At 51.0% G+C, this 24507-nt stretch overlaps 5 protein-coding genes across 5 annotated transcripts; 3 read left to right on the forward strand and 2 right to left on the reverse strand.

Moving 5' to 3' along the window:
* Positions 1 to 2557: 2557 nt before the first annotated feature.
* Positions 2558 to 4682, reverse strand: PG994_004670 (ATP-dependent RNA helicase SUB2; the record flags this gene model as incomplete). Its single annotated transcript, XM_066856079.1, has 5 exons — positions 4450 to 4682; positions 3397 to 3807; positions 2980 to 3340; positions 2661 to 2918; positions 2558 to 2606 (listed from the first exon to the last, which is right to left on the reverse strand). Exons 1-5 carry the CDS (start codon positions 4676 to 4678, stop codon positions 2558 to 2560), a joined length of 1308 nt encoding a protein of 435 aa, XP_066718246.1. The 5' UTR covers positions 4679 to 4682.
* Positions 4683 to 5355: 673 nt separating this feature from the next.
* Positions 5356 to 5868, forward strand: PG994_004671 (uncharacterized protein; the record flags this gene model as incomplete). The annotated part of the gene is made up of 1 exon (XM_066856080.1): positions 5356 to 5868. The coding sequence occupies one exon, from the start codon at positions 5356 to 5358 to the stop codon at positions 5866 to 5868; it is 513 nt and encodes a 170-aa protein (XP_066718247.1).
* Positions 5869 to 6568: 700 nt separating this feature from the next.
* Positions 6569 to 8496, forward strand: PG994_004672 (Alpha/Beta hydrolase protein; the record flags this gene model as incomplete). Its single annotated transcript, XM_066856081.1, is given in 8 exon segments — positions 6569 to 6691; positions 6753 to 6949; positions 7113 to 7494; positions 7558 to 7738; positions 7759 to 7875; positions 7968 to 8132; positions 8199 to 8252; positions 8270 to 8496. 8 exon segments carry the CDS (start codon positions 6569 to 6571, stop codon positions 8494 to 8496), a joined length of 1446 nt encoding a protein of 481 aa, XP_066718248.1.
* A 554-nt stretch (positions 8497 to 9050) lies between these two features.
* Positions 9051 to 11546, forward strand: PG994_004673 (uncharacterized protein; the record flags this gene model as incomplete). Its single annotated transcript, XM_066856082.1, has 5 exons — positions 9051 to 9160; positions 9437 to 10006; positions 10057 to 10242; positions 10500 to 10585; positions 10648 to 11546. The coding sequence occupies 5 exons, from the start codon at positions 9051 to 9053 to the stop codon at positions 11544 to 11546; spliced, it is 1851 nt and encodes a 616-aa protein (XP_066718249.1).
* A 2822-nt stretch (positions 11547 to 14368) lies between these two features.
* PG994_004674 (uncharacterized protein) lies at positions 14369 to 16201 on the reverse strand (the record flags this gene model as incomplete). Its single annotated transcript, XM_066856083.1, has 1 exon — positions 14369 to 16201. The coding sequence occupies one exon, from the start codon at positions 16199 to 16201 to the stop codon at positions 14369 to 14371; it is 1833 nt and encodes a 610-aa protein (XP_066718250.1).
* Positions 16202 to 24507: the final 8306 nt, after the last annotated feature.

Here is a 24507-nt window from a genome sequence, read left to right on the forward strand (position 1 = left end):
GCGTGTTTGTGCCCCTCACCCACCTGCTGTCGCATGTCTTGGAAAACTTTGCAACACTGGGGTTGAAAACTAAACCGCATATCTCGGGGTCCGACTACAAACCAATCACAGTGCCAACATAACACGCGTAGATATTGTTGCATAATAAGTTGACATCTGGTGATTTACTAGGGATGCGCATCGACAGACTGAAATCCTTCTAATCCACCCCCACCAACTGACTGCCTGCCTAAAGTTGTATTAACCATCCCTGGGATGTATGTCACAACTTACCTAACCTCCAGCTTCTAGAAGCGATAGAAGACATCACACGCTTGTAATCTAGCCTGCTAGTCTTCTCTGCTGCATCTTACTATACCGCGAAAATACATGGATGAGGGGCAAAAGATCTGCCTTCTAACATGTTCCGATCTCACGCCTTCCTGGTGGTGGTGGAGTTCATGCAATGTGGGATGCAATGTATGGACGGGCTAGGCAGCAGCCGTATACAGTAATGAATGAGTGAAGAAGAAGAAGAAGAAAAGTGCAGATCCTTCCGCCATCCCGCCCAGCCGCGCCCCCTTGGGAAAGGTCCTTCTATGGATGGAATCTGGCCGAAGGGACCGACCCCCCTTCCCGTCAGCGCAACGGGTGCATATAACCGCGATATATCGGTGGATTACCACGGCTCTGTCGAGAAAGGTTGGTTGATGGTGGTGAGGGGCCTGCCAGCCCGCCTGCCTTGTACATGCATATCCAGCTGGTTGTTGACTCTCTTCCGTGAGAGCGGTAAGAACCAACAGACGAAATGTCACTTTCTTTTTGCACATATGCACATACGAGGGCGGTGGGTCTTCAGCTGAATATGCTCCGGTGCTGCTGACATGATACGTTCGGCCCTTAATAACGACAAGCCGATCCTTTTCTCAGGCGTCGTATAGGAAGAAAGATGCAATACGCATATATATCCACAATGAATGGATGAGCCGTGTACCGGAGTAAGCTCCATCATCGATGATGATTTCACGTCGATCAAGTGCCGTGACACCATGGAGGAGGCGTGGTGTGGAAGACAGGCAGGCAGGATGAGGCTTACGTACGGATGATAGATGATGGAATAACCTATCATGACTCTTCTCGCTCTCTTACTCGCTTCGCCTCTATGCCTCACTGGCCCAGCGGACTCGTAGCCACGTCTTCCCCGTGACAAATGAGGCCTTGCTGGTCAGATCCAGTAGGTCCAGTAGACCCTAGCTGAAGATATCACCATGTGTATGCCACTTGCGTCAGAAAAGCCCCGCGGCAAGGAGCGGCAGAAGGGGAGCTACCTAGTCACGAGGCCATCGTGAGATTTCCACCCCGCGTACAGTCATAGGGGGGGCGAACGGGAGGGGGATGATGGGCAAATCTGCAATCCGCCACGATTTAGTACTTCGGCTTCGTTCCTCGTCCCTTGCCCACTTCCTGCTCATATGATCAATGATGAGTGTGTGTTGTGGCGGACAGATTATGCAAGTATAGTGCGTAAGGTTAACACGAGGCCGTTATTGGGCTGGCTGGGTTAGTCTTCACTGCGCGTCTTCGCGGTCTTCGAGGATTACTGTTATTGCCCGACGTAGTCAGATAGATAATACACCAACTGTCTATCATATGATGCGAGGTCGTGGAGTGATGTGGCGATCACCACCACCACAACTACCATCATGCGCAACTCTTCTTATCCGGCGTTGACTCGGTAAATAGCCGTGAAAAGACTGTACACAAGTCATCGTGATCACCTGGCTTTTTGTCTGCCAGTCCTCGGTCTACACTTACTTCGCAAGGAAAATTATGGCGTCGTTGTCAACGTTGAGGCGAACACCAGCCGATCAAACTTGGACTGTCCTCGCTTAGGCGGGATCGATTGGGAAGGATACAGCGAATAGACTCAAGAGACTGTGTTCTCTGCGGAAAGCCGTAAGAACGAAAAAGATTCGTGCACTATGGTGGCATCACTCCTGTACTTGTATCATGCACTGTCACTGCTGTAGATATAAGGCCGATTCTCAGTATGGAGAAGGCCTTGCAATGTATCGACATGCTTGTAATACACGTAGCGGTTGATGTGAAGTATTTTGTTTAGGTAGATATGATCCGTCTAGCAGCAGAGTAAACAGGCCGAATCATGAAGAATGGCAGGATTTCGTTGTATTATGTCGTCACAATTTGAGTGCAAATCGGGAGTTGATTGGTTGTGTAATTGAACAGCTTATATTGAGGGCACGGGCGGCACAAGCAATCACTATAGAGCAGAAGCTGTGACGAGATCAACAGCCGCGACCCAAGGCCAAGAAGGCACCAAGTCGCAAGATTCCTGGCAAAATTCGTTTCGTTGCGTTCGCAGATACACTCGACGTCAGAACTCCCAACGAAGTCGAGAGACCATAGCTGCGCTACTAGGACATGCTGTGCTCCTCTTTTTGTATGAAATTCCCTGATTCGCCGAACCTATTGAGACCGTTTGCAGACCGTGTGCAACCTATAAGATATGGGAAACCCATATCTTATGTAAAGAAAAGAGACCGCCTTGGAGACTCGCCTAAGCTGCCATGTAGGTGCTGGCATCGATACCCTCCTTGGGGAATTCGCTAATAGAACAGTTAGTAAAGAGTGCAAGATTATATCTTGAGAATAGTACTTACGGCAAAGCAACCTCAAATCGCTTCTCTATCGCCTTGAGCACCTCCTGATCCTGTTCGCTGCTCACGAAAGAGATGGCCAGACCCTTGGTACCGAAACGACCCGCACGACCGACACGGTGCAGGTATGAGTCAGCATCTGCCGACAGATCGTAATTGATAGCAAGGTTGATACGCTCAATGTCGATACCACGGCCGAAAACGTCAGTGGCGACACAGATACGCTTGTTAAATTCCTTGAACTCCTTGTAGCGGCGGATACTGCATATTATGTATTAGAAGAGGTCCAAGCAGATTGCAGGCGAATGGAACATTAACTTACCGCTCCTCCTGGCTAACACCAGAGTGGACCGCAATGGAGGGGAAGTTACACTCGCGAAGCAGCTTATCCAGCTCGGTGGCACGGATGGTGCTCTTGACGAAAATGATGACCTGATTGAATTGGAGTTCGTCCAGGAGTTCGTTGAGTTTTCTGTTCTTCTCGCGCTCGTCCAGCTTGATGTAGTACTGCTGAAGACCGTGCAGCGTCAACTTGGTGTCTTCGTCGACGTAGTGTTCCGTCGGGTTCTGCATGAACTTGCGGCAGATGGGCTTGACCTCATCAGAAAGAGTGGCGCTGAACATCATCACCTGCTTCTGAGTGGGGGTGGAGCGGAAGATCTCTTGAACATCGCGTCTCATGTCTAATGGCGAGTTAGTGATGGACATATGTCGCGTGTAGTATCCTTGACAAACTTACCAACTTGGTCCAGCATCTTGTCACACTCGTCGAGGACAAAGATGCGGACACTACCGAGCCGGAGATACTTGTCCCGAATAAGGGCTTGCAGACGGCCTGGAGTACCAACGATGATATGAGGGTGGGTGTCCTTGTTCTTGAGGAGCTCGGCATCCTTGGCGATGGGAGTTCCACCGTAGAACACGCCAGTCTTGATATCCGGCATGTACTTGCTGAAACGGTTGTATTCGTTACGAATCTGGAAGGCCAGCTCGCGAGTGTGGCACATAACCAATACAGCGCACTCGCCAGCCACAGGCTCGACCTGCTGGAGCGTGGTCAAAACGAAGACAGCCGTCTTTCCAAGACCAGACTTGGCCTGGCAGATGATATCACCTCCGAGAAGAGCTTGGGGGATACAAGTTTGCTGGACTATAGGTTTCGATCGGATGTTAGAATGAAGTTCCCAAAACGAGTGTGAGACGAGAATGGAGGGAAATTTCGACAAGGTCCGCCCATCGATGCAGTGTAAGCCGTATAATCAATGTAGTCTCCCCCAATACGCCGCCCAAATAAGCCTCGACCGAAAGAATGATGGCGCAAAGGGCCAAGCTAGCGAGTGTGCTCTACTCCGCACTCTCTCCATTAGGTCTTTGGCCATGATATCTCGAGAGTAGGCCAGCCAGGTGGGTGTTGCCTTCTGACAAGTGACTGCTGAAGTGCAGTATTGTTCTCGACTCCATTGGAGTGGATTGGGAACTCGAGCAGCCGAAGCTACGCAAGCGCAATATGTCGCATTGCAAGCAGGCAGATCTGCCGCATGTCCCCGACCGAACGACACGTTCTCATTTGGCCTTTTGGGCCAGGCTCCCTCGGCTACTGGGGAGCGGAACTAAATGATTCCACCTCCGTTCGCTTGACCTGATACTCCCTCTCGAACGATGTCTTCCTGACTTCTTGCTTTTTTGGCTTGGCTTGCGAGATGGACGGACGCTTGCAGAAGAGGGAAGGAGGGACAGATAGACTTGTCTTGATGGAAGCTGGCAGATGTAAGATTGTAGTTGGTAGACTAACCCTCCGATGGATGCTCGAAACCGCAGTCGGCAATAGCGCGCAGAAGCTCGGGCTTGAGCAGGAAGTCGCGGAAACCAGTCGAGTGGATGCCGACATAGGAACCTTTCTTGTCGACATTGTTGCCAGAAGCAGCAACAGCCTCGCCGCTCTTCTTGCCGTTGGCGGGAGCGGCATCATTGGTGGCCAACTCCTCGTCGGAGTAATCGATGAGATCCTCTTCGGCAGACATGGTGGATGGTTGTTGGGATTAGTATTGGCTGAGGCGTAGAAGTTGTCGTGTCGTGACAAGGTTGTTGTGACGTCGCAGAAAAGCAGAGACGCGTAAGCCAAGAAGACGTGTGAGAAGCTGTCGAATGGAGAATTGAGAAATCAACAGAAAGTGGACGTGGCTGATTCAGTATGGAAACTTTCTGCCGCCGTCGATGAGAAAAAAAAAGAAGACGGAGTTGTTGATGGTTGATGGAGGAAGAGTGTGGTCGAGTACGGGTTGATGGAAGGACGTCGCGAAGAATGGAGGCTGACCAGGCTGGGATTGAGGCAGGGCAGTGCGAAAGAAGAGCTGCAGCGGAAAGGGAAAAGTTGGTAAGAGCGAAGGCGCCAGATTTACAGGTGGGGCTATGCCGTTTTTGGACTAGTCAAGGTTTGGTCCAACCGGCGCGGTGCACAAGCCATTCAAGCTGCCAATCCTTGGCCGCTTTCCCCAGCTTCAGATTCAGATCCTCCAGACCATCAGTTGAAATAATTCGTTTAAATTTTTTAACATGACGAGACGCGTTAGAAGCCATGTGCTCTTTGCATAATACGACTTCATCGAATGCGTACTGAGCATTACGTGTTGAACAACAGGTTTCGTCTTCAGCCACACACAATTGTCAAGGCTTCTTGCAAGGCATCCTGTACACAATAATGGCCAAGCCAAAAGGCCAGCAGGGCAGCGTGCCGAATCGGCCTATCTACTCCCGGATTTCATACCTTTATCAAGCTGCCTCTCATCTTGCTGCTTCTACCAGACAAGACTCTACGCCAGCAACAGGAGATCGCGGCGTAAACCAACCTACCGAAACAAAAGAGTCCAAGCCAGATCAGACGCAGCTCAGACAAACATGCTCGCGGCATCTACTCACAACGATGAAAACCACATCAGAGAAGGCTGTGATAAGTCTATCTCCTGCGCTGAAGCATACCGTTTGCAAGTACTGCGACAGCCTACTCATCGAAGGTGAGACCTGTGTCTCTGTTGTTGAGAACGCAAGCAAGGGTGGTAAGAAGCCATGGGCCGATGTCCTCGTCATCCGCTGCAAAGCTTGCAAAGGGGTGAAGCGGTTTCCTGTCGGGGCCTCCAGACAAAAGAAGCTGAAAGTCCGCAACTCCGCCACACCTACTGAGGAATCAGGGGTTGCCGAGCCTGTGACGAGCTGAGCACGATGGGCTATGCTCATTGCGTGTTTTGTCATGATAGCCACGCGGCACCATGCCAGCACCTGCAAGTACAACCGGAACAGCAGTGTATTTTGGCTTACCAGATTAATGTCGTTTTCCCCCAACCGCATTAGTTCAACTGCAGCTGATGCAATTGGCATGTTAATACATACCTTTTGGACCATAGATCGCGATCACGTGATAGGGTTGTAGCGAGCGATTGGCAGATCGCATCGCACAGGATGCCGCCTCCCCGGCGTGCGGCTGTACCGGGTGGAAAAGCACAAAAACCCAGCCACTCCGAAAGGCGCACCAGTGGATAGAGCGGAAGGCATGCCAGTGGATAAAGATGTCAAGTCTGCCAAGGATGGTGGACAATCCCGTAACTTATCTGCATTCTGGCGAGTCAGTCCAGGTTGTTTAGGTTACCATGTTGAGGTGACCGTGGATATCTAACTAATATACAACTCTTAATGTATAAATATCCTATATCGCGGGTTCAGACTTTTTGTGTAGCAGCACTCGTCAAATGTATTTATCATAAACCAGGGAATCGTATTGCATAGGGGACGCGTGTGCTTACAAGCCTCAATCTACCAAAAGCCTCGGGCTGCTAAACCAATATTTCAAACCGTTGTGGCATATAAGGAGCCATAACAATCCAGAAATCTGACCGATATTCGCGGACCAAGCCGATACAATGCCATTATTCACCCGGCTGTTAGGCCGCATCTTCGTTGGCGTCCTCGGACTTGCTTCACTCAGTTCAGCTGGTGTTTTGAGAGCACGCATCACTGAAGGTGTCAAAATCGATTACAAAGAGGTGAGCGAGCTTCACACAGACGCTTTTCGGTACCACGATTTCTAAACCCAAAAATATCTAGCCTAGCATTTGCGAGACCATACCGGGTGTCAAGTCCTACAGTGGCTACCTCACTCTTCCGTCAACCCGCGTCCAGCCGTACGAGCAGAAGCTCTTTTTCTGGTTCTTCGAGTCGCGCGACTCACCCGAGACCGCGCCGCTCAGCCTCTGGCTGCTGAGGCCACTTAGGAATTTCTCCAAGTCTGGATGTTCGAGTATGTTCCTCGAGAGTACGCCCTTGATGGGTATACATGGCAGCCGCTAACGGACGCACAGGTTCTCCAAGTATCGCCGAGACAAGATCAGTGTATGGTCCGAGTCTTAGTAAGTTGTAATTGCTGCTGTCCTGGCCACTCGAGATCTAGTGCATGATCCCCTACAGCGGTGGGCACTACGCGCCAGCAATTGCGAAACTCTTGCAGTCTCGCGCTCACAGCCATAGCGGCGCACTTCCTGTCACCGTCGACACAGTAGGCATAATCAGTGGCTTCACCGACTGGCAGATCCAGGTCGAGTCTTTCCCTCGCTTTGCGATTAATAATACCTACGGCATCCAGGCCTATGACCTCGAGGTCGCCGAGTCCGCGGCCTATAATTGGTCCTCTCCCGGCGGCTGCAAGGAGCAGGTCGAACGCTGCCGCGCTCTGACGCCCAACAGCTATCGTGATCAGTTCGGAACGAACTCTACTGTGATGGAAGTGTGTGGTGGTGCTTCTATCTGGTGCTGGAATAACGTGTATGGCGCTTATGACGCATTATCGGGCGTAAGTACCTGGACCCCCTTAATCATCCGAATAACGAAGTCGCTGACTTTGGCTTCTATGCAGCGCGACCCCTTTGACATTGGCCGTCTCACTCCAAACTCGATCGCACCGCCATATTTCTACGGTTTCCTGGCGCAGGAATGGGTGTTGAAGGCGCTCGGTGCAGAGGTCAATTATACCCAGAACAACAATCCGACAGCTAGCGGCAAGTTCAACAACATCACGTTATACTCGGTTTCAGAAGGTATACTGACTGTGTAGCAGGGTTCCTCGCCGCAGGAGACTTCGCATTCGACGGGTTCAGGGAGGACCTAGGATCGCTTCTTGACGATGGTGTCAAAGTTGCTTTGATTCATGGCGATCTCGACTTCAGATGCAATTGTAAATGCCTACCCTTTTTCCTTCCACTCGATCGAGAGAAGAAACAGCAACGCCGTATGGTGCGAAATGCTAACGCGCAAGTCTATCTGCAGGGGTCGGAGGCGAGACCGTCAGCTTGGCCATTGACTACGAGGACAAGCACGACTTTGCCGCGGCAGGCTATGCACCTGTATCCACGAACGAAAGCTATGTCGGTGGTTCCGTACGGCAATACGGTGGTTTCTCCTTTTCGCGTGTTTTCCAAGCTGGCCATGCAAGTATGTTTACCCCAAAGATGCATCATTTGAATATTAGAGGTATGCGAGAAACTGACAATGGAGTAGTCGGATACTACCAGCCCGAGACGGCCTACCAGATATTCACCCGTACCATCTTGGGTAAAGATGTGTCGAAGGGCCAAGTTCCGTCGACCAAGATTCCGACTATGCGACCGAGGGGCCATCTTCAGTATTCGACGTCAAGAACGAGCCCCCGGCACAGTCAGCGTCGGAGTGCTACGTCTACTCCAACCCACTCCGCCTCACCTGCACAGAGGAGCAGATTGCTGCACTGCTGGAAGGTACGGCGGTGGTCAAGAATAACGTGATGGTCAGTCCGGCTGGACGACCGGCATCGGCCTGAAGCATTCTGAGGGTTTGATTGTTCGACTTTAGGAGGGTTGGCAATAACTACAGCTTGATCAGGCTGTTTTGAAGTTGAGGAACCGCCCTCTTTCTAAGCCCGTATGCAGTCACATTGAAGACCTGGCAGCTTAAATCCATTCTATTCTCATTTTAGTATTGCTTTTGATCTGGGGTGTACAAAGGAAGTAGCCTAAAGTAAGTAAGTAGGCATTTATTTTATCTCGTGACATCTAGACCTGGACCCCACTTTCCACTAGGTTAGACCTTCTCCTACCTCCGTTGCTGACCGGACTTATCTTGTGCAACGCCGCCACAACCATGGCAGAAGACCCATTACGAGGTATACGGCGGATTCTTTCCCTGCAATGAAACATGGCTTGTGGTATTCTACATTCTTTCCTCTTTCGAATAACTTGCCACTGAAGAAGTGGGACATCCCAAAGCCGACAGAGCTTAGGACAAAATCGACAGCATCTGATTCGCAAGGAGACGTCGATAAATCAATCCCGAGAAAATCCAGTGGAGTGTCTATTCTTGAGTCTAATTGTCAATATGGATGAGCGCGTGTCGAGCCGGGCCAAGCTTCCGAGTCGGGCCTGTGAGTCCTGTAGGGCTGCCAAGATCCGGTGCCAGCCCAGTGGTCAGGCCGGAATATGCAAACGGTAAGTGGCCCTTTCTAAAGTCGAGAGATTAATCCAGGAGGAGTGGGCTCATGCAATCATCAGGTGTTGCGACTTCAAGAAAGAATGCATCTTGAGAGCCCGACCTAGAACTCGGAGGCCCAGAGCCGCTCAAGGGTGAGTGAGATATCTACTTTTTCCTCCCCTTCTACTTCTCCCGGCTCCCGGCTCCCGATTTCAAATACAAATCCCTTTCTTTTCTACAATCTTTCTGCACCTCATGAATCTACATACTGCATATCATACTGATGAAATCAGTGAATCCCCCTTACCGCACCCACCTGGTCCTAGTCAGACCTTCAGCATCAACTTCAGCCTACCGGCCGAAGCAAATCTAGGGTCGAGCTTCGACGACCTCTTAGAGAAGCACGACCAGTTCATCGAGGACCTTGTACCTTCACCCGCTGAGTACGAGTTCGACAATGACTCGACCATGATCTCGACGTCTTCATCAGGCAGTGAAACCACTTTCTCCAGTGTATCTTCGCCAGGCTCATCGATGGGTACCTCGAGCTCGATGTCCTTGACGACTTTGGGGATAAAACCCCAGTTCAACCTAGACTCAGCACAGAAGCTCCTCGATGGGTTCCGGGACATGCTGTCATTCTGTCCCCTGGTAATCTTACCCGAAGGTGCCAATGTCAAGGCGATGGCTAGCCAGTCCCCTTTTCTACTACTGGCCATCTTGGCGGCGACAAGCTGCTCGAGTAGCCTTCAGGGGTTCAACCTGTACGACGACGAGTTCCGCAAGGTACTTGGCTTGAAGTTTGTAACGAGTGGCGAGAGGTCATTGGAGCTGCTCCAGGGGATTCTGGTGTACAATGCCTGGTAGGCCACACAGATACAGAGAGGCGGGACCGACACTGACACCATACAAGGTACCCATACCATCTACGGCCAAATGATCGGCGTACTTTTCAGTATTTGCGCATGGCGGTAGACATCGTCCATGACTTAGGGCTCGATGACGAAACCACCTTCGCAAATCAAATAGAGTCAGGGGTTGGTCCCGAAGACTTGGAACGCCTTCGAACCTTTATATCATGCTTCTATCTAATATCGGTGTAAGTCAAGACAGTATATCGATCTTGCAATTGTTATGAATAACTGATTTGATATCACCTAGCAAACACCGTGTTTGGGGCAAACCGTCAATGCTTCCTCAAACACCCTGGATTGCCACTTGTTGCAGCCTGGTTGAGAAATGGTCCGACTCGCATCAAGACCACATCCTTGTTTGGCTTTGTCGCTTGCAATGTATCACCGACGGGATGGTGGAATTACGGGCGAGTTACAGCCGAGATACAAACGGCCACAACAGACACCAAAACAACCTCGTTCACCTTGGTCTTGAGGCCCAACTTAGAGAATGGCAAGCAAGGATGCCGGCCAATGTGTCAGCTATGCGTAAGTTGTACTTCCACAAAGCGCGGGAAGAGGCATAAGACATGCTAATTCCCTGACTCTAGCAACTGTCAAGATGTCCAGCCTCTATGCAGACATGCAAGTGGTGGTGTGTCCTCTCATGAGGCCGCCACGACCGAAGGCGGAAACGGCCGGTGGGATGCCCCTCGACCATACCAAGTTGATGGGAGCAGCCCACACATTGCGTACATTTTTAGACCAGGTGTTAGCATTGACGCCCTCGGATCTGGACCGGTTCTCTGCGGTAGAATGGGGCAATCTCATCGTGGCCGTGATACTTGTGCTCAAGCTATCCTTCCCCTTGGACATATACCCCCTCTTCGATTCGGCTCACGCAAGGACTACTCTGCATTTCGGGGCCTACCTCGAGAGGATGTGTGCGGAGCCGCCACCGGAGAACGACATGGAAAAATCCAGGACTACGGGTAAAGGGGCGATACGAGGCAAATCGAACAATGGCGGTCCAGATGCGACCATCACCACAAAGAGAAACGGCAATACCGTCAAGACCGGGAACAACATCGCGGCAGCTTTCCGCGTCGTGCTCCGCAGGGTGAAGGCCAAGTTCGACAGGAGAGTCGCGGCGGCTGAGGCCAAGGTCGCCGCCGAAGAGACGCGCGCCATGCGTAGATGCCCCTTTTTTGACGGCAGTTTGACAGAGTACATCCCACTTTGGGAAGGCCAGACCAGTATCGGGAATTACTCGTCCCTTTCTGGGGTTTCCTCTTCTTCTTCTTCTTCGCAGTATCAGTTGGGAGCAAACGGCAATCTCATCGGGATGATGGGTATGGACGGCGCCGCACTGCAACAACCATCTTCTCGATTGGACACACCCGTAACCTATGATCTATGGGCCACCATGACCCAAGGCTGGGCAGCCGATGATAACCTACCAGACTTGTCCATGGATAACAATGATGCGGAAAACTTTGGACATTTCTGATCTCACTACCTGGCGGGAAGAGTGCAGGGAGCTTTGGTCATGTACAATAGCTATTCTTCTCGTCAATTCATCTGGACATGAGAAGCACACCGGTCACTCTCCAAGGACACCAACATATTTGTCCAGTTTAACCCTCGTAATTGTTCGCATGTTCACAATAGAGTTGCAGGTACTCCCCAAGTGCGTTCCATCATCGTACGATATGGGTTGGATGCTTGAACTCAAGATCCCACCCCCACCCTTTAGTTGGAGTTCACCCTCGACCCAGACTCAAGTAAAACAAACCCCCACTTCACTGCTTTGCCAATGGGGTTATATACTGCATTGACATATATCTCCGTTGACTGGGCTGGTGTAGCCTAGCGGTAGTATTGTTATTTCATCACACATAAAGGCAAGGGGGGTTCGATTCCCTCTGCGGTCACATTTCTTCTTTCCTTCGTTCTCCTTCTTTTGGGCCTTGTTTCTACGAGCAGCCACGAAGAGGGATCCCTGTTAATATAGAAAGGTTCATGTATATAATAATAATATGATGGAAACATGCGTGTCACATACGGGATATGCAAGGTACAGTTAATCCACTGCATAAACGCCCAAAGAACAAGTAAGAACGGGATGCAATGGGCAAAACCGAAACTGCTTCCTTTTGATGATGAAATCTTCCCGCATTCAGCAGATCAGACCATGTTAGAGGGTAGGCCGAATACCCCATACAAGGAATAGAGATAGACACACGAGAAAGTATGAATAGTGAGGCGAACGACTGAACAAACAGGCAAGCAATTGTTTCAATTCACTCTATAAGATAGAGAGTGGATGGGTCCCCGCGGGGGAGAGACAGCAAACTTCGGGGAGCCTCGATTTCCTCCCCCTCTTCGACCAACATTGCGGGCGGGCAGACGTCTGTTTTGTTGTCTGCAGAGCAATCAGAACAGCACGTACTTATTTGTTTGGCGTACTTATTAAATGCCGAGGCAATGAAAGAGGTTCGCATCTATGTTTTAGGCCGAGGAAAGTGACGGCCCATACACCAATGCAGCGAAATAACAGGGGCAGAAAAAAAAGGGGGGCGGAGGGTGTAGTGGAAGTCGGGGCTTCCCAAAGAGAACCGCATAGGAGCGGAGCGGTATACTTACTGGCTTGGTACGTATCGTATCATTGTATGTCCTGTATCAATGACTATGTATGTAGCTAGCTCACATGCCCAACTTGAAAGAAAGAGGAAATTTCGCCACAAAACGTGCTTTCGTCACGAGACCACGTACAGTGTACGATCCGGGAACCTGCAGCAGTGCGACCCGGGTATATCCGCCTCGCCGTGCTTACCGACGGAGGCAAACTAATGGCGCCCATCCATCCATCCACGACGGTGTAGGTAACCCCTAACCACATAATGCGTGGGGGTTTGCTTTGCTTTGAACATGTGGCAGCCATCTTCCATGTTCGCTCGCTCCCCTCCCTTTACGATAGCTATCGCAAGTAGTCACGGGAAAATTCACTGATGAAAGTCAAGGTAGTACTTATGATGGTGTTCGTTGAAGCCTGGGGATGTGAATCTTATTGACCATCTAAACCGCCGAGTAGCTATAATCAAAGATGATGACGAAGAGACGAGGAGAAATGGACAGAGACCAGGCTGGACAATGAATTAGAAAAAAACTCCATTCCACGTAATGAAGGAAAAACCACCCAATGACGATTAAGTGAGGTATATCGTAGTCTGCAAAGCCCCCTCGAGTACATACTCCGTATGCTATTTGTCCAACCTTCCCGCCCCATGGAAAATGCTAAGATAATAACCAACATCTAATTCCATCCCCAATCACCATCCAGGCACGAAAATAGCCGTCGTCAGATTGTACCCGATGATAGCTGTGGTAGCTAGATAGTCAGGACGATCTTTCAAGGGAGGGAGCAAAAATATGAGAGCTGATGGGTGTCCAAGGCCATAGGTATACACCCTGTTGCAATCCCCGGCTGCTGCTCATCAGCGAACCCATAGGTTTTTGGCTCCACACCCAAAGGATGGAGGCTTAGATAACCAAAGTACGGCCTGCTCCAAGTTGCCAAGGGGTCGGTCCCCTTTGCTCTCTCCGATGCCCTGGCCTCATAAAGCGACGTTTCCTCCAAGAATGGTATTTCCCTTTTCTCCCGTCTTTTCGATAGTGAACGCCAAAGCCCTCATGTTCTTTTTATCTCTGATGACGCCAACGCAATTGATACAATAAGCCTATCCATATGCCTATGCCACTCTTCAGAGCGGAGAGCAGGGTGGTCCCAAGCTCCCCAAAAACACACAGATAATTCAATTCCAGCCCAAGCCGATAGGCTACGGAATGAATCCCGCTCGCTCTACCCAACGCCAAGGCCCAGCCATGAAAAAAACTTGGTAAAAAGCAAAATCCGAGACGCTGTACCGACGAAGCACATAGAACACCAGATATGCCATCGCCGCCAAATCTTAGGCTATAACCCGAAATGCCTCGTCACTCCCTCGTAAACACCCGCCACCAGGCGGTATGCGTAGGGGAATCATCGTGAGATACTGATATCGGCGCCATCGCTGAGAAACCAACAAACAAGATCGCAAGCTCCGTCCCGACATGCAAAGAAAATGCAGAAATGATGTGAAAAGAATCGGCCGGTTCGGGGAAATCCGGACCGTTGGTAATAATGGCCAGAGGGCCAGACGAAACGCTGAACACACTAAAGAGAGGAAAATCCGACCATTTGCTTTGATGCTCCTTCAAATGCACGCCCCAGAACGCCTTTGCAAGTGAACACGCTGTTGCTTATTTGGGCGCCTTCGACGAAGCACCCATCTATTTTCCCATCATGTGTGGCGGCGGTGGGAACGTAGTAGACGCATTCAGCATAGTAGAAGACCCGCTAGCAGATAAAGGTCCGTTGTTGTATGGGGCATTGTTCCACCCGCCGTAGTTGCTGTTGTTGCTGCTGCTGTTATTGTTGGGGTAATTCGGTGATGAATAAGGGGCGCTTGCGCCGTTCGACAGAGACGAAGACGAAGCACTATTATAGCCCATGCGGTTGAGACCTGGGGGCGCAGAGAGACCCGGAGGTGGTCCATTAGTCGTAGCAAAAACAGCCCCAGAGCCGGCCATCATGTTGTTGATACCTGCCATAGCTGCTGCTCCACTCGGACCCGGGGTCTGGCCTGAGCGAACCCCAAGGGGGTTCTTGGAAAAGCTCAGGCGAATACCGCCTTTCACGCTGTTGTGGAGCGGATGACCGTAAAGCTCATGCAGCGCCTTCGTCGCAAAGGAGACGTCTTCGAACTCGACAAAACACATGGGGCCGTTTTGCTTGGTCCGGAAGCATAGTCGCTTGTACCCACGCTGCTTCGAGAACATGGCTTTGAGCTCCTCTTCCGACGTGTCGATAGGAAGATTACCGACATACAACGTGTTGCAGGGTGGGTTTTGGTCCGCAGGGTTCACCGGCGGGAAGTTGTGCCGATGGAAGTGTTGGTTCCCGACCTGGTAATTAAGCGAATGACTGGCGTTGTTCATAACGGTTGGGGACATGGCATTGCTATGGCCAGAAATAGGAGTCATGGTTGACGGCCCGTAGGGTGGAAGCGAGTTTGCAGAGGACGTGGACGTGTTGAGTGACAAGTTAGCCATGCGGGAAATTGGCAGATGAGGAGCAGTCGCCCTCCGACCCTGCGTTGCGCCGTTCTCGGCATACGCGACGGGATTTTTGAGTAGCTCCTGCGTCTCATCGTCTTCGGCGTTATCGTGGCTGATGAGCGTCTTGCCGGATATGCGCGCTCGCTCGGTCAAGTGGTTGCCAATGGGCGACTGTGGTGAGAAGAGGCTTTGGTAGTGAGTGCCCGACTCTGGGTTGGGCAATTCATTGCTGCCGTACATGCCATTCATGCCGTTCATAGGGGGGGACATCTTCTCCATGGCAGGTTGGTACCCACTAGCAAAGCGCGATGGTTGCCGCGAGGTCGGGCCAGATGAAGTTGTCGAAGAGGCGGTACTTGAAGTGGCGGAAGCTGGATTGTTATTGACCAAGGTCTCGTGGGCGGGATATCTTCGCGAAGCTAAGGGACTGCCGGAGAGTATATCGACGATCATCTCGGCATCATTCGAAATCGACTTTCCGTGCAGCATGTCCTTGGCTTGCTGTGCGCCAGCTAAAGTCTTGAACTTGAGTACAGCTGAGCGAAAACCCGCATCTTCCGATTGCTCAGGCGACAGCATATCGACGTCGACCAAGTCTTGCGAAAACACAACCATCAGCCTGAGCTTCTCCTCGGTAGTATCCAACGGCAGCCGACGGATGAGTACTTGCGACACGGGCGCGGGCGTTGTCGCGTACGGCGTACCCACAGGCTTGATGCTCGCGTCGCTGTCGAATGGATTCATGTGATGCATGGAGAGCGTGAAGGGGGAGTGGGCCGACATGCCGGCCGACCTAAACGGTTGTTGCGAGTGCGATAGAAAGGCCGGTGCAGCCATGGCAGCGGTGGTGATGGGTTTGGTGGTTGTCGCGTTTGGCGAAGCGGTTGTCGCGATCGACGGGGGAAACGGGCTTGCGCGATTCGACGTCAACGCCGTCGCGTTGAAGGAAGACCTCACAGGATTGTTGGAGCCGGGACTTAACGTCGAACTCTGCTCACTGTTCATGCTTTGTGGCGCATGGACTCTATGTTGTTGCGAGCGGCAGGATGGGACGAAGACAAATCGAGGCGCTGATATAATACGATACGATTGCTAACTGGAGTGGATGGATGAAGAATGGATTGAAAGGCGATGACGATCGCGCTGATCAGAAGACGGCGGGTGCTTGTTTCGCAGGAATGAGTGGGTTGGCAGCGCAGGTCTGTATGTAGGTACGGGCTTACAGCGACAGGACAGTACAGTAGTCGTGTGGTAGGCTGGGTTTAGGTCGAGGTACGGGGATCAATCAATCAATAATGTGGGATAAGCCGGCGCGCGTGCGTTGACCTGCACCAAGAACCAAAAGCTTGGAGCCGGGTCTTGCCTTGCGTCCTTTCTCGTCTTGGGGGGGGGGGGTGTGCGTGAGAGAGCCTGGGCAAGGGAAGGGGGGGATGGGACTGGGAGTGGTAAAAAGAGGTACGAGAGAGGGTGAATGGAAATGAGAAACTGGGTCAGCAAGCGGCTGGGCGGCAGTGCGTCAATCAGTTCCAATTAGTCGATCAATGATGGATCAGTCAATCAATTAACCAACCAACCAGATCCGCCCGGACCGACTGACAGATGGATAGGTTCAGATAGCAATAGTAAAAGTAGTAGTAGTTGTACGTGTGTGGGCGCGCCAAAAGATTGCGACGATGCAGGTATGTCTCGGGGCCTGAGACGCGACTTGAGGAATTATGGGGTAAAAGGGTGACGATGCCCGGGAACGAAACGTGATAAGACAAGCAAGCAGCCAGAGAGGAATGCAAGGAGTAGTTGCACTGGGGGGAAATAGGATGGTCGAAATTTCGGGGGACGTTCCTAAAAGTTGGGTAATAGGATTGGAGGGGGGGTAGAAGTTGGTGGGAAGGACAAAGGAAGAGAGAGAGTTGATGGGCGGCCTTTGGGAGGGTGTGGGTGAGTGGGTTGAGACCTCTTTGTGTGTGTGAGAGAGTATCTGGCGCTGTCTGCTGGTGGTGGTGTGGTTCAAAGTCCGCCGGTACACTTGGTAGTAGGTACAGTAGCTTCGGTACCACGATTGCATGTAGAAAAGTGAGAGCAGAGGACAGGAGAGAGGAAGAAGATTGATGAATGCACCTCGATGCTATGCCATGGATCTGTTTGGCTGTCTGTATCTATCTTCCACTACGCTGCTTTTGGACACACACTTCCTTTCTCTCTGCCTGCCTGCCTGTCTGTCTGTTCTGTCTCTGTACCTCCCACTCGAGCTTGTCTACTGTTATCTCCCTGCTCTCTCCAATCTTTGGCCTCGCCAAACTATGTTACTCATGGCTGGTGTTGTCTTGTCTCCCGTCCTGCTAACATGCCTGTCAGTTTTCTCGGCGGTGCGGGTGTGGGTGGTGTGTGAGTGTGGATATCGCTTGTACGTTCGAAAAGGAAAGCATGTCTAAAGTCGTCGTTTTAGGCCGGTCCCTTGGACACCACCCGCCGAGCCGGGTGCAGTTTGTGGTGTGTCGAGAGATTGATGAGCCATCAGTGGTCAATTGCACATGGGGTTGTCAACGTAGGTTTTGGTCGGCTCATGTCTTGCTGGGACTGGGGATGACAAATGGATGCACCGGCTTTCAATATCTACGATTCCTAGCAGCCAACCCATAACTGAAGTGAACACCCAACGATGGCCACGTAATGATAAGTCCGTCGAATCGCTGTAAGTGTGCCTACTTTGCATCCATCATCTACCAGTAACAGCTCATCACCCGTCCGTCCGTCCGACCATCCCATCCCCTTCCTGAGAGCTTTACAAGCCAACTAGGCCTCTACGTAGACATCCCAGATACGGGGGGTTCTGAAGATGGATATAGAATTCAATAGGTTCGTATGCTACATAAGTACCCGGCAAGGCAGGCGAGGTACATAAGCCGGAGTATATCCTGTAGCCGTACTGTTGGTGTATATCTCAACTAAAGCTCGTGCTTCGAGGGCTGCCAACTTAAAAAATGAGTCCCATTGGTCCGCGGTTTCTGCTGATCCCGCCCGCGGAAGCCACGCATGGATGGTGCCGACGACGAAGCAAAAGAAAAAGGCGCGCTATTTTTATGCAGAATACTACTATCTTGTCTTGTCCTGTACCAGTCAGCTCTCGCTCCTAATGCCTAATGCTGCAGAGTACAAACTTTGGACGGGCTCGACGGGATAGCTACCTGCGCACTAACGCTGCTGAGTACATGCGTTACAGCAGTCTAAGAGAAAAAAGCGGGAAACAAGTCCCGCTCCCATTGCATATGATTGCCGGCAAAGTCTTCTGAGTGGCTAATGTACCTGTGACAGTCGCTACTAGGTTAGTATTACGAGGAATAACCAGTAGGTATTCAAGAACACTTGCACGTTGTAGGCAAGTAGGTAGGGTCGATGTGAGGTTCTTAGTGAGTGACCCTGACTGAGCTAGGTTAACCTTCGGCTCCTTGTCGGTTTGAACTCTGTGTGTTGATTGATACGGCACACCACCAACACTTAAACAGGAACTAGCTTGGAAGAGAGGGAGTGGGTAGGTAGGAAGGAAACGGAAACGGATTCGATGCCGCTCAGTCAATAATTTCTGTATTCATTTGAAGTGGTATGAGATGATGTAGGTATATGGGACCCTAGGGCTGAGAGAGGGCAGAATGCGTCAACACTAGACTGCAATCTGGAGGGATGGCACAAGGATTCTCCTACTGGTCCAGGCCTTGCCTTGAAAGACTGTTTCAAAGTGCCGGTTCTTTGGTGCTTTTACCATGTGGCTTACAGAGAGGTCCAAGAGGGTTGGTTGTCAGAAGAGGCCGAGTACATACGGACTCTGCATACTCACGGTCTGGTAGATCGCGTTGTGGGCCGAGACAATACCTAACATAATAGCCCATTTCAATTTTCCGGGGTCGTAATCCAAAAGGGGACAACTACCTCGTTTTTCTCTATCAAAGTTTTGGTGTGATGAACACCCCAGAGGTAGAGTTGCATTCGGTATCTTCCTCTAACCACCCATACAGAATCAGAAATGTGGTGTCCCAATTAATTCATGACCCGTCGCAGGCGCATCAAAAGGGAGATGAGACGTGCAACGCCGTTTTGAGGAGCAGCCCGTTCAGGGTGTGCATATGGGGGAGGTGGGTGGGTGGGTGGTGACCCAAGGGCCAACGTGCTTGAGAGGGAGTATTCGGGGCGATGGAGGGGAGGGGCGCGGCACACCCACACCCCTCGAGTCTGGAGGGGAACTCCTACTCGCAAGCGATTGGTCGTATGCCATGTTTTTTCCCTTAAACAGGCTATCGTGCCAATCAAGTCGACGGCGCACAGAGTAGCCGGTGTGTGGAGGGTAAAAAAGTCTGACTGTTGTCGTGGCTGTCAAGGAACCCAAGTTGGCAGCTCTCCTGCAGCTTAACAGACTCATAATACGCTAGTTCCTGATGCTCCAGCTCTCCCTCCCTCCCCTATTGACATACGTCGCTTGGGACCTGTAACGTCCACTACACCCTTCCTTCCGCTGTCTGCGTAACCAACCAACGCACAAAACTCGCAGGAGAGTAGAGGTGTTGCAGCCATAGTTGGATTCAAGGCTAATCCCTACTGCCTCGTTTTCAGGTATTCTCAGGTCTGGATAACAGTATCTTAGCGAGCAAAAAGAGCCAGCTTCTTACCAATATAAGGGGTCCGTCCGTTAAAGGGTGACTTGAGGAAATTTATATAGATATCAGGTAGACAGAGCCTCGTCGAGGAAATTGGCTAGAATCGGTCAACCCGCATCGATAGGTAGCAGACAGTTCATCATATCCATCCATACGACCTATTACAGAGAAGGCTGGCAGAATGAACGGCACAGGCTGTAAAAACAGACTGCATGCCCTTACCGTGTGCTGACCGGTGAGAAACCTCGACAGGGATTGATTGACAAGGCGCATGCGGGAGGGAACATGCAACGAAGCAGCTGTGTACTACAAGTAGGTAGGTGTGGCACCCATTAACCATCTTGGTTCACCTTGATAGCACACACCACACTAATACTCGGGATGTCAAAAACCCTACTTTAGCTATTACTCCGTACAAATAAGCGAATTCGAGAGGGTTCAATCTGAGCTGCTGAGCCTAGGCTCTCGGCGTCTTCGGGGCTCGAAAGCACGTCGTCCCAAGATAAATACCCGGTTCACAACGGCAGGCCTTTCCACGAACATGACGGTTAACCAGTAAACGAGTATAACTCTCGAAGATTCTGTGCCATATAAACATATCCTTCTGCAATGCCAAGCAAGGGGTGGGCAACATGTAGCGCTAAATCTAAGGCCAGCACCGTTTCAGCCTTAGCAGAGGCTAGAACAGGCGGTTCCTCTTTTCTCAACAGTCGGGGCCCCTAAGTGTATGTATTATATAATGTACATTATGTACATGCGCACATCGACCATACAATACAGACTTGAAGGCCGCAGACATATGTGCGTATCAAGCCTACATATGCATGCACAAGTGAACGAACATGGCTATAATACGCATATGTATATTGGATAGAGCAGAATTCCAAAGGTAAAGGGAGCTCCCCCTTTCTGATATCTCGAGGTTTGCAATATGGTTGTACTGTACATGTTCCAAAGCCCTGGCACAACTGTTTCCTATTGGTTTCTAACTTTCATGCTCCTTTCTTACCCACCGCCGACTCCGACTCAACTCCTACGGGTAGAACACACCTTGCACCGAATTTGGCTTGTTCGAGGCTCTTTGACTAGTAGCAAACAGCATCCCTTCACTGATTTCGACGTCATTTCCACGTTTCTTCTTGCTCAGATATGCAGACTCTGGTCCCCATCTGGAACAGGGTGTATATTGGTCAAAGCCTGTGAGACTGGGTTTAGACTATGCTGATTCCGGATCTCGATGGTATCCAAGCCCTACAGGCAGGGTCCTATGGTCCTTCCTGTATACATAGGCTTGCGCCTCATTGCATCGGGAAGCAAGCCCCGTAAGCAATCACCCTATTAAATACTGGATGCATCAGACGGTAAGTTCGTTCAAGGGCGCATACATAGTAAGTTCGAAGATAGCCCGGTAATGCATAAACTGGAAGCTCGAAGATAAGATGCCGGGTTGTGGAGTTCGCGTTTGCTCGCGCGTCCCTTGGGTGCTGACCCAACGAACAGACCTTCGTGGAAAGCAACCCGATTCGCTGGTCGAGTATATCGATGACCCCCATTTTATTGACCCAGCCCACAAGGTACTGATATATGTCTAACAAACTCCCAACGATTGTTAGTATCGTCCTATTACCAACCTGATCCTAGAGAAACAAAGAAAGGGCTTACTTACAGTTCCTTGCTGTGTACTGTACGGCTCGACAATCGAGTACAACCTTAGCGTCACATCCTGGGATGCAAGATGGTTACAGGCGCAGTATGCAGGCGCTTTTGGATATATTAACTCTATGATGCAGCTGTTTCCAAAGCCAGGAACGATGGACCAGTAGCCTCGACAAAAAAAAGGCATCATCGTTAGCATCCGATGTTACCATGTGCAGACAATATACTGCCGATACATCCATACGTGAATAAGCGAGCAACCCAACCGGCATCCACATCCATACAATAGTGTCGTGCGGGGTTTATCTTATTCGTCCATGACGTAGCAACCTGGCCCGCCCGCCGTCAACCTCTCGCATTCCACCACCACACCGTAGCGTTTAGATGTGGGCAGGACTTGGATGAATCTGGATCTGCAGGAGATGCCAGCCCAGCCCGTGATGATCCCAAAAGGGCCGAGCAGCAGTGAACGAAGTTTGGAACATAAAGCTGGCAAGTGCTGGCTGGCTGGGGGGACTACACAGACTACGAGAAACGCCACTTTTCCTCTCCCTCCTTTCTCGGTGCACATGCTTTTGTTCTCTCGGAATTGCCATGCAGCAAACCAAGATGCGGCTCAGCCCACTCAGATCAATTAACCCTGCCATGGCGTCTTTCATAATGATGATATTGGATTGGACGGGAGAACACCGCATGCACTTTCCCAATGCGTCCCTCCTCTATTAGGTATACGATATCTTCAAACGTCCATATCAATCACAGTCACATCTCATACATATGTACATGCAATGCAGTTGCTGTGTGTGCATGGGGGAAAGACGTTTCCCTGAAATTGTTTGTTTACTGCTCATTACTTCCCTTGCGTCCCCTCATTCCCCCCACGTTGGCTGAAATTAAGCGTTCTGGGGTATTGCTTGCTGGCTTGCCTGCTGTCTGGCAGTCCTAACCCACACATTGTACAGTATGTGTTCTGCATGGGAGCCATATGCTGACACATCTACATGTAACTACCACCTTACCTTACTTCTTGACCTTTGGAGCTGTGCCAATCAGGGGAAGGGGGAGCGCCGAATTATCACAGCAGCAGACCAATATATACAAACTATAGCTCTACAGGCACTGGGGCAGGCTCGCTCATATTGGTCGCCTACAGTGTCCCAGGCCCCTCACAACACCACCTGCTTACAGCAAGCATTGAAGAAGCTCTCGCAAACAAGAACAGTGTTCGATCAATCACTCTCGAGAGCCATGCCTACGTCTCAGCAATGTGGTCGCACGAACCCCCACGGAAAACATGTTGTTTGTACATCCCATCCCATCCCCACTGGCATGAACCTGGGTTCCCTCCCTGTTGTGAGACCAACCACATATTGCAATCGGCGAGGACTTCTTCCAAATCACCATCTGCGAGAGCTCAAACAAGCAAGCAGCATCGAGCACATTTGCTTCACGTACCGGGTACTACAGGCCAAGGGGCGCCACGCGTTCCGTATCTGCGTTTTATTCCTTCGGCTGGGTAACTTGAAATATCACACAGCCACGACTGGACCAATGACAATCGCCCTGTTCCGTCCAGGATATGGGAGCTGTTGGGGCGTCGGGCGTCTTTCTTACTAGCAAGATGACAGCGGGCCTTGCAGTTAATCAATCAGCTTTCCTGCTGCCTTCACCTTCTATGCAGTACCCACCCCAACGAGGCCCGAATCGCCGATATTGGACGAGATTCCATGCAAGGAGCTGCAGCTGTGATGGCATGTATGTACATGGGTGCTACTGCTCTGCTCTCTTAATCGCTCGCATTAGAGCGATATCTCCCCAATCAATCAACGGACAGGAGAAAGAAAAAAATTGGGAGACCGACCGATTTCCGTCCATGCGGGACAGGGGGTCGGTCTACCAGTGGCTGGCCCATCGTCTGCTTCTAACTGCCGTCAATGGGGGAAGCGGGACTTTCTGGGTTAGGCACCAATACGTGTTTGAGACGATAGCCAACCAGTATCAGCGTCAGTGAAACCGACACTGTGCCTCAAGTCGATGCGATGCGATGCGATGTTGCTAGGTTCTAACCTAGCGAGTTACTGGCAATTCCCAGCCTTGTGGGTCGGCCTATTCATTGGCCAAACGACGGGGGTGTTGTATTCGGGTCATGGTGTGGCTCGCGTTGGGCCACCGTCACATGGTGCGGCTCTTCCTACCTACTGTACTATCGACTAAAACTCACGATGATCTGCAAAGATTGGATCTCTCCTTATATAGCGTACCCATTCGTTGATTCGAGACCTAGGTCTATGCATTGGCCTACGAAGCAAAGGTTAGGTACAACAAGTACCTATGCCTACGTGGATAAATGACAACGGCCAATAAACAAGATGAGCGTTGGAACTATCCGAGGCCCAGCCCAGCCAGCATCCTTCGTTGGTTTTGTCTCACGCATCTTGTCGAGCCGGAGAACCAGCCGCCGTCTTAGACAATGTGATGAAGCTAATTGACCCCCTCCCCCGTGCGCTGAAAAGGTGGTATCGCATCGGGTTTTACTTTTTCTTTCCTTTTTTGGTTCCGGGGGGTGTTTAGCATTGCTGGGGACACCGGTAGGACGGTAGAACGGTAGGACGGTAGGATGGTAGGATGATATCACAAGGCCCCCTGGTTGGTCTCGTCGGCGAATCAACCAGACTTGTTAACTTGCAATCAAAGCTTCCCTGACTCACTGGCACTTTCCGGGGAACCACCGTCTCTGGTCCGGGTGTTCAGTGTTTTAGCTGTGGAGTATGCTTCGTTGTCTGCCAATCTTCGGGAATATCTCAAGTTTGAGGTGTCACTTGTGCACGCTCTGTGCCAGCAAGTCTCTTCGACGTCAACTCTACCGATGTTCATGGCAGGACAATCTTTATTTGAAGAAAGATACCTGTTCGAGAAACTGCTCACCTAGCACGACCAATCGGGACTTTGGTACCTGAAGGGATCAATCACTTATAGCCCGACAAACCATGTCGCATCGAACTATCACGCTAT

This window comes from Apiospora phragmitis (assembly GCF_038363925.1).
Source record: "Apiospora phragmitis strain CBS 135458 chromosome Unknown utg000005l:1.0-4161743.0:1.0-4166827.0, whole genome shotgun sequence".
Lineage (NCBI taxonomy): Eukaryota > Fungi > Ascomycota > Sordariomycetes > Amphisphaeriales > Apiosporaceae > Apiospora > Apiospora phragmitis.